This window comes from Lissotriton vulgaris, chromosome 8 (assembly GCF_964263255.1).
Source record: "Lissotriton vulgaris chromosome 8, aLisVul1.2, whole genome shotgun sequence".
NCBI lineage: Eukaryota > Metazoa > Chordata > Amphibia > Caudata > Salamandridae > Lissotriton > Lissotriton vulgaris.
Genome location: NC_141696.1, coordinates 1,516,246,973 through 1,516,260,765, shown reverse-complemented (window position 1 = coordinate 1,516,260,765; position 13,793 = coordinate 1,516,246,973). Strand labels below are relative to the sequence as shown.

The following is a 13,793-nucleotide window of genomic DNA, read 5'->3' as shown; positions in this document are numbered from 1 at the left end:
AGACTTTGCATTGGTGAGTGCGTGCACTTTAAACACTGTACCCGAGTCCCGCGGGCCTTTCCCGACTTAGTCACTGCTAGCCCCAAACAGCTCCAGCGATTCCCAAGGCCCTAGGCCTGTTTCCCTATCGATTGGTATCTCTTATACCACTTTCTTGGTATATGGTTTAGGTGGCCCCTAGGGCTCATCCATATTGTGCAACTTTTGTGTATTTTAAACTGTGTTTTGTTTAACGCTTGTGCTTCTGTGCTCATAAAGAGTTCAGGGGATATTTGTAGTTAATAAATATATATATATATATATATATATATATATATATATATATATATATATATATATCTGTGTGGTGTCCTTTCATTTGGTATTCAAGGGGGTTGTGTATGGTAATACAGCTGGCTTCACATGCCTTTCAGAGTTTAGCCTAAGACTGCTTTGTCCCCGTTACCACTAGGATAACTGGTCTATAAGGTTGACTTACAACCGATCATCATAAGGGTTGCTTGGCATGGTACAAAGTAATCACTAGAACTAGTGAGCATTATATACCAGGCCAACTTCTCACATCTTAGTAGAAATATTTAGGGGATATGAAGGCAATCCCGCGGTTACACAGTGATCACAATGCATTATATAATATACTTCATTCTGAAATTCCCGATAATATAACTACAACTATTAATTTGAACTCCTCTAGGGAATTGGCCTTGGCAAATAATTGCTTTTTTTATCAAATGGGCTAAGATCTCCCAAACACCAGAACAATTTTGGTGTCTTTACCGTGCTGTTGTGGAGGTTATAGATCGCCAAAACCTCATATGGACCAGAGGAACAGCTTTGTTAAGTTCATGGAAATACAAGAAGATCTACTTACTACCCTGGGCACCCATTTTAGCATCCCGGCAATCAAGCGCTCCATAACATCCAATAAGCAGGTTTGCTTGATTCAAACGCGAATGTAGATCAGCGAGGAAACAGCTCATCCCCGCTCTTAAGAAGGGTGCCCACGGTCAAGTCAGGAGATGCAGGAACATGTTTACAATGACCCAGCTCTGAGCCAAGAAAGACTGAGATAATAATAGTATTTTTGTTATACAAAGGTCCTTAGGTTTTGGATGATAGTTCGAGAAATAATTTACACAGGCTCAAGATAAAGGCTGTGTTTTTCCTTTCTTCCGAGTCCAGCCGGACCTAGAAGCGTTTATTTTGGAAAACAATTTATAAATATAAATAGGATAGGCGAAACCAGGTCGCACATGAGTAACTGGGCACAAGCCTGTACCTAGTCAGGAAAAGACAATACAGGGGAAAAAGGAGAAAGAATAAACAGGCAAACAAGGAGAACAGGGTGGCTTATAATACAATGTATACAAATTTAAATAAGCACAAACCCACAGTATCTACCGTAAAAATTGCAAATCATAAAACAAGCAGTACTGCAAAACAGTCGACGAACGTTTTGATCCCTATCTCCAGAAATAGTGGGATCATCTTCAGGACTAAAATAGATTTTGCCTGATTGTATTGAGTGAGCCTGTAGGGTTTAAACAGGGAGGAAAGAAAGGGAAATGAAAACAATTCATTTGAAAAAATAGTCAGTCGTCACTCTTTTCATGCAGGGTGCAACACGTGCACATGCAGTTGTATGTTTTCCAAAGGGCACGGGTGGACATGTGCGCATATTTGGAGTGTAGGTGGCCAAGTAGGACATACCGCGTTTGCTCATTAAAATGGTGCTCGGAGACGTGATAACCGTGTGTTTGATACGAAAAGTTGGACAAGGTGTGGGAGTGTTGGACAAATTGGTCGCAAGTAGTGTGGTGAGGACCCAATATTTAAAATTAAAAGAATCTAGTTACCACGAACGAGGCACGGTGGGCTGTGCGTGGTCAAGAACACTTCAATGGGTATTCAGTTCCTAAACGGCCGATGCCTAGAAAAATAATTTCAATCAACCGTTTGAAATTAAGGGGTCAGAGTCAGTGGAGATCTGGTAACCATATTTACCTTTAACGCCTGGCACTGGGTGCGCGGCGTCAGGAAGGATATCGGTATCTGTCCAGTTGGATCAGTTCAGAAAAAGCCTAAAAAAGAATTATTTAGGTCAGTGAATATTGGGTGTGGCCGTGGTGGTAAATTGCTGTGAAAAGGGGTGGAATTTTACCGTTACAGTCCAGCATGTCTTGCATGGATATTGTGGGAAACTTTAGATGAGTTGAACCTGTGAGAGAAAATTGATGAACGATAAGTGGGCTGGGAGTGCTAAAGGGTGAAAGTGAGGGCGGAGGGTGCACGCAGATAATTACCGTAAATTACGGTTCGTTATGTCCACAGGGCGCTCAATGGCGTGGGCCTTTTCCGTGCGAGCCTGCATGAGAGAAATATAGATTACATGAGGCATGTTGGGCTGGACCCGTGCCACGTGGGGCCCAATGGGTTGTGTCCAGTCAAGGCTTACCGTAATCTGCTCGTAGTGGGGCCGAAAATGGGGTCCCGTCTGGAGGCTCAATGGCCTGGTGCTGAGTGTCTGCATGCAACGGTGTTGTTTTATAGTTGTTTTATAGTATAGTAGGCTTTTTCTGAACTGATCCAACTGGACAGATACGTTCAGGGAGGCTCCCAGCAGATCCTTTGGAGATGGGGTGCTGGGTGGTTCTCTGTGCCAAAGGCACACACTTTGGAATCTACCTGGCATCCTTGGGGAAATGAATATCAGGATAATTATATCAACACAAGAAGACAAAGGTGAACAGTGAAAGGTACACAGAAACTGGAACTGGGCTCTTGGAAAATCTGAACCGGAATAAGGATCAGAAACAGACTGGAATACACACAATTGAGGATACTGGCATTCTGCACACTAACTAGAACAGGACAGGAATATGCAATCAGAACATGAACACAGGAATACAAGATAGGAATTCGCATGTACAAGACAGGTGTGGATGTGTGCAGACAAGATCGAGAATCAAGGCAAAGAGGGAAACAAAGAGGCAAGTTAAACAAAAGACTAGCAACATAGAAAAATAACTAAACAGAACAGAAACATACAATTAAATAATGAAAAATGAAAAGGGAAGGAAGCCTCAAATATAGCTGATGGGTCAGACAGAGAGGAAGTAGACACAGCAGCAAGGTCAGTTGTGAGCCACTGCACTCTGCGCTCACAGGGGGGAAATAACTGGAGGCTCAGGGGAGGGACACAGGTGCAGGGAGAGAGCAAGGTGCAAGGAATCAACCAGGTGCAAGAAATCAGGGAATCACCAATGAAAGGAAGGAAGAACTGGGACTTGGAAAGAGGAATACTAGAGAAACCAACAGACAGAGGACACAGGAAAGCCAGGAAAAGTATGGATCAGAGCAAAGACAGGGGGAAGTCCAGAAGACAGGTAGAAAGAGGTCAGAAAAGTCGTGGAATCCAGAAATCAAGGTAGAAAACAAAGCGTCAAAAACCATGGCGTGATCTGGGCAGGGTTTGGTGATGGAAAAGACTACAGGGACCATGATGCATCAGGACGGTAGTGTGAAAGCCTATACTGGAATAGGAAGTGTATCTGACAGGGTATTCTACCTTTACTATGTAGTCATTACTTCGTATTATCATTACTAAACATATTTTAGTTCGCAGGTGCCATTACTTAGCATGCATTTACTTAGCATGCATTTACTACGCATGTTCCATTACTTAGCATTCACTTACTACGCATAATGGAGTTACTGTGCAAATTAAAGTTTTGGGGTACAGGGGTATTTTAGGGCTCAGGGTGGGTTAGGGTTTTGGGGTGTTGGGGGTATTTTTAGGGTTCAGGGTGCATTTAAGGTTTTGGGGTGCTAGGGTATTTTTGGGGTTCAGGGTGCGTTTAGATTTTGGTGTGCTGTGGTAACTTTAGGGGTCGGGGTTGGTTAGGGTTTTGAGGTGTGGGGCTAATTTTAGGGTTCAGGGTGCTTTTAAGTTTTGGGGTACTGGGGTATTTTTAGGGGTCAGGGTGGGTTAGGGTTTTGGGGTGTAGGGGGTATTTATGTTCATCTGACAGTGCAGGGTGTGGAAGTGTATAACATATACAGGTATGAATGCAGGACTCCAAAGGGCCTTCGTGAGCATTGCCAAGTGGCAATAGGGAAAAATCCTATCAAATAAGTGACAGGATATGCTTCATGCAGTTAAGGTAAAAGATTCCAATTCAGGCCCCACTACTATAGACTTCCATATTTAATCTGCAATCTGGGTAAATCACTTTGCCAACCTTTATAGTGGTTTCCTCGAGGATGATATGAAAGGCAGCGCTCTGGAACATAACAGATCTAACAAAATGTAGTCATTGCAACTTGATTTGAATAACACAAGATAAGGCACCAGGTCCTGACAACATTTCAGGAGATCTATTTATATCTGAATTGGCTATCTGGGCTCCACATATAAACCTCTCAGATAGGGATGGGCAGGTTGGGCTTGGAAATATTCATGCCACAGCCCCATGTGATTCACTCATGGCAAGTTTTGTAGCTTGTAAACCAGGTTGTTAGTTTGTACTATTTAAGGACTTTATCACCCCGCCTTTGGCAAGGCACTTGTATTTAAAAATTAAATTTGGGAATCTCCCTATTAGTAGTTTCTGTCTAAAATTGCGAAACGTATGCACAGAAACCAACAAGGAAATAATATCACATTTGTTGGGTTTCTGTGAGGCGTATGAGTATCCTCAAAAGCTGTGGTTCCTCCCAGCCTGCAGAACCTTCGGGTAAAGCAATATTTGGCAGCCTTAAGAATTTTGCAAACGGACACTCGTGAAGTGATTGTTATTATTCTAGCAGAGTTTTTACGCCCCACAGATATTCTGAGAATGAGAGCATTGAAATAAGGTAGAATCAGTAGGGGTGAAATGAGGTAGTTCTTTTAATGGTTTCATTGAAATTGATCTTGTTGATGTTGATTTTTATTATTTCATGCAAAATGTGTGTTATTTATTCCTTGCTGTAAATTTGTATGAATTATTCTGTTTTTTCATGCTATTATAAAGGGGAACATCTCCAAATAAACTAAATTTGAAAGACTGACTGAAAAATGAATTACTTTTTTTGCACCCTTTCACCAGTGGATCCATTCTTTAAAAGATCTCAACAGTCATTGGATCTTTGCAAGTTTCAGTCAGAGAGGCTGGTGAGTTCACTTTGGTGGCAACTTCAGAAAGTTGCTGGAAACCATGGTGCCAAGTTTTGTGAGGTACTTTCTGCATAGACTCCAGCAGAACAGAGAGTGGGGTCCAGTCAGTATTCAGCAGCTACTGGACCTTTTCCAAGGCTGGCTGAGACTCAGTCAAGTCTTCCCTCCACCACTCAGTCTGCACACATGGTACTTGAGCATTGACTGCGACTCTCTATAACGGTGTAAACAATATGCAATAGGTCTGCTTTTTAGTCTCTACAAAGACCTCTGAGAGTACACCTGTCATTGATGAGCTTGGAGCTGTTGTTTGATACTAATGGATTTCCACCCAGTGACTATATTAAGTCCACATGAGTGAATGAAGCAGGAGAGAATCTAATGTGCAGAACTTTGCAACACTAGAAGAACTCTGGGCCCGATTCACAGAATGAATTTAAGACTCAATCCTAAACTTACTACTATTTTGGTATTCACAGAATGCACTCACTACTTTTGGTATTCACAGAAGTTAGGATGTTGTCTTAAGTTTGTCTTAAGACAAACTTAAGACAGACTTAAGACAGACTTAAGACAAAATCCTAACTTCTGTGAATACCAAAAGTAGTAAGTTCATTCTGTGAATGCCAAAAGTAGTAAGTGCATTGTTTGAATACCAAAATAGTAGTAAGTTTAGGATTGAGTCTTAAGTTCATTCTGTGAATCGGGCCCTCTGTCACACCACAGTCTAAAATGATCTAGTGAACTTGTGCGGGCCAAATAGGACCTCCATCACAGAATACTATGCATTTATGTATGTTCTCGGGCCCCAGAGATCCTACCCCAAGTATCCAAGTAACGAAGGACCTCCTACTCAAACGCTTTAGCTTGTTGTTTGGCTTGGGGAATTGGTGGACTGTGAGCCTAGACAGCAGACTGAACAGGTTGTTGGCAAGGGCCCCCTCCTACACAAGAATCGTTAATGTACCACAATGTATCCTTAATAAGTTTGCCTCAGAGCACAAATGGGGTTGCAGCACTAACTTATATGACATCAGGAAGTCTGCAGTCATCTTTCATGGTTAAAAAAGTGGACTTGGTTAACTTCTGCACACTTCCAGGCTTTGCACCATCTGGAGATGATTAGTGACCCCTTCCGCCTCCTTCAAGCCAGAGGATGCTCAAACAACACAAAGCACATATCTGCATTATTCATCCATTGATCCATTCATGCATTATTCATCCATTCATCCATTTATCCCACCTACACATACCTATCAACTCACCTGTAACACTTAACAGGACTGAATAATTAGCAGGGATGCTTTCGAAACCCGGGCCAGTCCCAACTTTCTTTTGGACGTGGCAGCTGTAGGACCCCTCGTCGGAGGGCTGGACGCCTGATAGGCTGAGGGAGAGGTTGCAGAGGTCCAAGCCGGTGCGGTTGCGATACCTCTTATTCTGCTCGGGCTTCTCATGGCTTCCTCTTTCCATCATCGCATGAACCACTATGTCTCCCATCTGCCAGTACACGCGGTAATCCCCCAGCGACTCTCCAGGTGTGATGGCGTGATGGCAGGGCAGCACCACTGTGCTGTTCAGAGAAGCTTGTATGGAAACAACATTGCAGACTCCTAAGCACAAATAGAGAGAGGGTTACAGGAAACCATAAATTACCAACATCATTAATAAGTTGTTGCATCCCCCAATGAGCCCCTTCCCAGTAATTTTTTACTTTCTGGTCTCAGGAAAGACTTCAGCTCAAATATAACTCCCAATAAAGTAACAAGAATATTTACATGTGAAGCATAGAAATACTGACTCAAGTAAAGTAATGTAAAGAACTTGAGGTAAATAAAATTGAGAACAGCCAGAAAGTAAAAAATGAAACCAAAGGTTTTCTGTGCTGCTGCTCGTTCAAGTATTAGCCTTCAAACAATGTGTTCTTTATTCTGCAAAATAAAGGTTATTCAACATATTTTGGAGTTTTTATGACCACATTAATGGTGAACTATTCACGCTGTGCCAAAGATTCATATGGCTGTTTCCAAATAGCAGAGTCCAGATGTGCGGATGAGTCAGGAGCCTAGAATGTGACAAAGCTCCTAAAGATGCACAAGGGAGTCGTTGGATTTAGGATCCTCCACTGTCACTGGTGTCAGAGAGACAGGGCTCAGACTGACCCACAAAGAGCCGCTTACCACAAAGTTCAATTGTGTTTTTTTAACACAACTTTCTGCAGTGTTTTGGAAGCACCAGCAGGTGGCAGCCCCTGAACAGCTGGATCTTTGAGGGGTGAACGCCATTTAGGCTCTTGCTCAAAGGTCCACTGGATTGAGATGCTTTTAAAGGAGCAGAGAGATGTGCCTCAAACCCTAAAATATTGGGGATAAGAACTGGATTGTAGGGAAAAGAGAAACTGCCTCTGGGTGTTTGGCCTCCAGCCGCATTCTGTGACACCACACTGTCAAATCCTGACCCATGTAACATTTGTTGAACCACATGTAGCACCAGGAGCTCACTTGAAATAGAGAGCACAGGATGGCGAAACAATTTGTGTGGATCCCCCATCTGGTCACTGAAGAACCCTGGTATTCTCCTACCACACGTCTGTCTCTGGGTTTGCTGTGTGTAGAGTACCTGTTACAAACTGGATTTTAATGTGAAATGTTGGTGGAAACTGGTGATCCACACACCCCTAGCCCTCAGAGCCCATGTTTGGTGCAGTCAAAGACTTTCACCATCTTGACTCACGGCATCTTAGGCTGGAAATACTGAAACGCAGGTAGGGTTGGTCCCAGGGACTTGTAAGGAATTCCCAGGAGTCAACCCCACCAACTAGCTGGTGCCAGGCATACATGTGGCAGGCCCAGACACCCACTTTTGAACACTTTCTGGATCTGTGAAAGATCAGAAGAGGACTGGACCTGCTCTCTGTGAACTGAGAGGAGCTCTGAAGGACTGGCCCTATTGTACCCAAGACAATGAAGTTGACTCCAAGGGTCTGTTGGCTGAACTCTGGTGTGGCTATAAAAAAACAAGCCCCAATTATCAACGAGAGAGCGAGGGTAAGTGTAAAGAAGACACTCTTAATCCCCCTAGCAATATAGTTTCAACAACAAAAGAGTGTCAGGATTTCATTTAGGAAAAAGACAAATGAGCATGGGAAATCTTTTTAGATTTTTAGAAGGCCCTCACTCACCAACCTGGTAGGTGACATGCTTCATCATCGGGCCCCACCGGGAGAGGCCGAATGCCACCCCGGTGTGCTGCGACGCCAGAATACTGCGGAGCTGGTTTTTGTGAAAGTGTAGTGAAAATGATTAAAAGTGTCTAGATTGTGTCCAGAATAATTTTATTAAGTGGCCAATCAGACAGATTAAAAACAAAGTGTAGGAAATGTATCTGAATGAATTGTTCAGTTATTTCCATGTAGTGGGGTCAACATGTTTCTGCCATTGTGGTGTAAATTACCTGGCATTCATCAGGACATATCAGCTAAACCTCGGCGGTATGGGCGCGCTAAGGCCCACCCTACCAGAGGACGTGAAAGTAAAAAGAAAAATTCTGTGATAAATAAGTGCAGTCATATAAAAATATGTGGTTCACTCTGTAATTTAGAGGAACCTGATTGCACGTAGGGTGTGGGAAATACTCACACCATGGGTCTCGGGAGGGGGGTGGTGACGAAAGTGGCACACCGCCCGCGTCTCCAGGCACCCGCTTGGTACCTGAGTCTATCCCTCAGCAACCGGACCCCGGGGGATAGACTCAGTGACTGGTGAGCGAGGGCCTTGTAAAAATCTAAAAAGATTTCCTATGCTCATTCCTAAATGAAATCCTGACTCTCTTTTGTTCTTTAAACTATAAAAAAAACAAGCTGCAAGAGGCCTTTCCTGGAGGCACCCAGCTGACCAGTGGCAACTGGACCTGGACTAGATCCAGATGTTGGCCTCTGAGTGACACCATTTGATTATTTATAAATGATTCCTGCTTTATTAAGTAGCAGTCACAACCAAGCTCAAAAACATGAAAGCAATGAGGACCAATCACAATTTAGCAGTTGTAATAAGAGCCCATGATCCCCTCACACGTCTTCTTTCATGATGCGAGGACTGAGCCATGTCTCCTCATTCTCTTCATGCATTCATTCTGCCAAGGGAAGACTCACCCACCACTTGAAACATCCCTCTAAGCACGTTGAGCAGGCAAATCAAGCAAACATCATCCTCCTTCCAAGAGTTCCTTTCTCCTTTTAATTATTTTTCTATTCATCTACGGCAAGAACATATATACCATTTGGGGGTCCTCATACACCATAATAGCCCACAGTTGTGGGCACTGAGTTCCAGTGAGAGTGAGACACTAGAGGAATTAATATTATGGAAACCAGGACAAAGTCGCAGATTGGGGTCTCATGGTCAGCGTGACTCCCTTTCCAAGATTGCAGGGAATATTGTATTGCCACTATTACCCAACTAGCACCCAATCAAAGATAGCATCCATTCAATATAAGGTATGACTTCACTTCCTCTTCCAGATCATTCTAGGCAGAGGCACTATAAAGGCAGCAAGCTGTAAATACTCATTGCCTGGTAAGCTTGCTTCGTGTTGGGTTCTCTGACTCGTGTTAGTTTGCACCCGGCCTTCTCCCTCACTGCACCTCTGTTGGTTTCTCGCATTCTTTTTCAGTCTCCCTGCATTGTGCATGTGCTGTGCTGGATTTCTTGCGTTTAGTCCCTCTGCGGGTTTTTGGACACTCACTCTGAACCAATCTCCATGCCTCCATTTGTAAACAGTCAAAATATCGACTACAAAATATCGAATGGACATAATATCGAGTTTTAAATATCGAATGGACAAAATATCGACTGGACAGAATATAGACATCAAAAATATTGTTTTTAAGGTAAATAATGTAATATCGAATGTTAAAAATATAGACAGTTAAAATATCGAAGTATATAATATAGGTTATTAAAATTATCGAATTTTTAATAATATCGAATATTTTATAGTGTTTTTTATGTTATTATATGTGTGAAAAGTGTGTATTTATGTTATAATTTATTTTAATTAATGACATTTGTTTTTTTAATTTTTGCATAATTTAATTCTGTAGCGGGTTGTGGGTTTATAGGGGAATAGGGTGGGAAGTAATTTAATTATAATTAATTAAATATGTAAATTTATTTATTGGTATTCATTTTTAATTAATTGTTAATTAATTTATATTTGGCAATTAATTAAATTTTATTTGGCAATTAATTTTAATTAATTGATTAATTGTTAATTATGTTAATTTTACTAATTTGTTCTCTGTAGCGGGTTGTGGGTGTATAGGGGAATAGGGTGGGAAGTAATCTAATTAAAATTATATGAATATGTAAATTTATTTATTGATATTCATTTTTAATTAATTGTTAATTAATTTATATGTTGTAATTAATTAAATTTTAATTAATTGATTAATTGCTAATTATGTTAAATAATTTTAATAATTTATTTTCTGTAGCGGGTTGTGGGTTTATAGGGGAATAGGGTGGGAAGTAATTTATTTATAATTAATTAAATTAATCAATTTATTTAATTGTATTTAATTTGAATTAATTGTTAAATAATTTTTAAATGTTAAAATATTAATTGTTAATTAGTAATTAATTTGTATTAATAAGTAAATAATTGTAATAATTAATTTTAATTTGTAATTTAAATAGATTAATTATTATATTATATTAAAGTGGTAATTACTTTTAATTAATTTTTAAAGATATTAATTTATATTTATTGAAATAATATATGAAGTATTTAATTTCCCTACTATTGCACTCTCTGGAGTGGGAATAGTAATTTTTACACCTACGCTATCCAACGCTTTCCCTACTGTTGCACCCACTGGAGTAGGAATAGTAATTTTTACCCCTACGCTATCCAACGCTTTCCCTACTGTTGCACTCACTGGAGTGGGAATAGTAATTTTTACCCCTACGCTATCCAACGCTTTCCCTATATTTGCACTCTTTGGAGTGGGAATAGTAATTTTAACCCCTACGCTATCCAACGCTTTCCCTACTGTTGCACTATTTGGAGTGGGAATAGTAATTTTTACCCTTACGCTATCCAACGCTTTCCCTACTGTTGCACTCTTTGGACTTGGAATAGTAATTTGTACCCCTACGCTATCCAACGCTTTCCCTACTGTTGCACCCTCTGGAGTGGGAATAGTAATTTTTACCCCTACGCTATCCAGCGCTTTCCCTACTGTAGCACCCTTTGGAGTGGGAATAGTAATTTTTACCCCTACGCTATCCAACGCTTTCCCTACTGTTGCATCCTCTGGAGTGGGAATAGTAATTTTTACCCCTACGCTATCCAACGCTTTCCCTACTGTTGCACCCACTGGAGTGGGAATAGTAATTTTTACCCCTACGCTATCCAGCGCTTTCCCTACTGTTGCACCCACTGGAGTGGGAATAGTAATTTTAACCCCTACGCTATCCAACGCTTTCCCTACTGTTGCACTCTCTGGAGTGGGAATAGTATTTTTTACACTTCTGCTATCGTACGGTAATAATATTGGATATTATTTAATTATATTATGTTACTATATATATATGTTTTAATGAATATGATTGTAAACATTTTTTTATAACTTTCATTAAATATTTAATTATTATAAGTTAATTTAAGTATTTTTAAGTATATTTTAGTAATTAATTTTTTATATTAATTTAATTTAACATTGTTTTTAATAAAGTCGATATTTTTATAAACTATATTTTGTAAACAATATTTTGTACTCAATATTTTTGTACTTACCTGTTTGTATATACAAACTCGATATTCTGTCTGTCTATATTTTGTCATCGATATTTTTGCAAGTCGGTATTCTGTCCCTTGATATTATGTTAGTGATCCGCCTCCATTAGGACCAGCAATTCCCAGCTTCTAGTGAGCATCAGTGTGTTCAGTTGTGGGCAGATCTCCAGTTCTCTACTTATTCTTATTTATGTCCCCTGTGTCTCTGAGGCCATTCTGCTACAGCCTTATGTTCTGCTTAGTGTTCTTGCTGTTTCGGATTCTGAGAAGGTGGAGATTTACATCTGCAGATTCAATCACCCATCCATCTGTTCATTCGTCCATCTGCCCTTCCCTTCACTTTTACATCCATCCCTTCACTTTTCCATCCTTCCCCCATGCAACAATAGTTTTTGTATCCATTCATCCCTCTAACCTTTCACCCATCTACTCATCACTAAATTCATGTATCCATCAATCCGCATGAATTCACTTTCTTCCATCTCTCCATTCTTCTATCTTTCTGTCCATTCACACTTTCACCTGTTAATCATTTCACTCTTTTTTCAAACCTTTCACCATTTAACCTATCCATTTTTTCACTTTTCTATCACCCCTTTTCCTTCTTTTTATATTTCCTTTCTTCCTGTTGCCCTTCTTTCCTCCTCAGTTTTTCTATCCCTCTCTATCTACCCATCATTTTCCTCTCTTCCTTACTTTTCCTTTTTTACCTTTCCCTCTCATGCACCTTTCTCCCTCTTTGTCCCTCCTTCTATTTTCCTTTTTTTAATTATTTCTCTTCCTTTCTTTCCTTAACTCTGTCTGCCAGCCCACGGTCCACAACTCCTTTCATGGTATTTTCTAACAGGTTTCTTTATGAGCATCTTGTCTGCAGACCTGAAGGTAAGAAGTCTTTGGTTCCAGAAACATGGAAAACCGATTGCCTCTGATTAGCTTTGACACCAAAGGATGTTCACCAACCGGGTGATCTGCAACCAGTAAATGACCTTCTGAGAAGGCAGAACGATAAGAGTTTACAGTCCTATCGGCTAAGGCATATGTAGCCAAAGGTGCCATGAAATGAACAACATCATGAACATCTGCCCCTAAGGTATCTAGGCCTTTTCACACACCTACTTTAGGCAGATATGAATCTTCTATGTGGGACGTCCAACTACGCCAGGTCATTGAAGGAGAGAGCTGCTGTGAAAGTCCTGGCATGTACCAGTGACTCCGTAAAGTTGCTGTGTAACCAGATGCAGTAGGCCTTGCATCACTAATGGGTGTGTCCGGCCTGCTGGGCCAGAGGAACCATTGGTAATGATGGGAGTAATCTCAAGAGTTCGCATGACAACACCAGTAGAATCGGAAACCACGGGCCATATGTATCAACATCCTCATTTGAGATTCTCAGATAACGATTTTTTAGAAATTGCTATTTGAGAATTGCAAAAAGAGATGTATTTAAAAAAATCTCAATTTGTTTGCAATTTCTTAATATTCCTTAATTGCGATTGGCAAATTGCGAAATCGCAATTAAGGAATACTTTCCCATTCATTTCTATGGGCCAGAAGGCCCATAGGAATGAATGGGAATTCAGTCTCAATTTGCGTTTCGCAATTTGAGAATTGCAAATTGAGAATAATTTCAAGGGTGCAAGGGTGGCACTAGGACACCCTGATGCACCCCTGAAATTTACATGTGTGCGCATATGGCGCACATACATGCCCTAAGGGCATGTATGTGTGCCACATGGCACCTTTACAAATGCCAAAAAGTGCATTTGTTAAAGAAATCACAAATTACCACCAACTTCAAGTTGGTGATAATTTGTGATTTCTTAATGAGAAATCGCAC

At 40.7% G+C, this 13,793-nt stretch overlaps 1 protein-coding gene across 2 annotated transcripts in view; it reads right to left on the bottom strand.

Annotated features, from left to right (window-relative positions):
• Positions 1-13,793, bottom strand: part of LOC147699068 (T-lymphocyte activation antigen CD86-like) — a 271,021-nt gene that overhangs the window by 178,328 nt on the left and 78,900 nt on the right. For both annotated transcript variants that reach the window (XR_015299393.1, XM_086935643.1), the window contains exon 2: positions 6,424-6,771. Coding sequence is in view for 1 of the 2 variants with exons in the window: in XM_086935643.1 (XP_086791769.1) it covers positions 6,424-6,771 (348 nt within the window). In the remaining variant the exon portion in view is untranslated. The remainder of the gene's footprint in view (positions 1-6,423; positions 6,772-13,793) is intronic.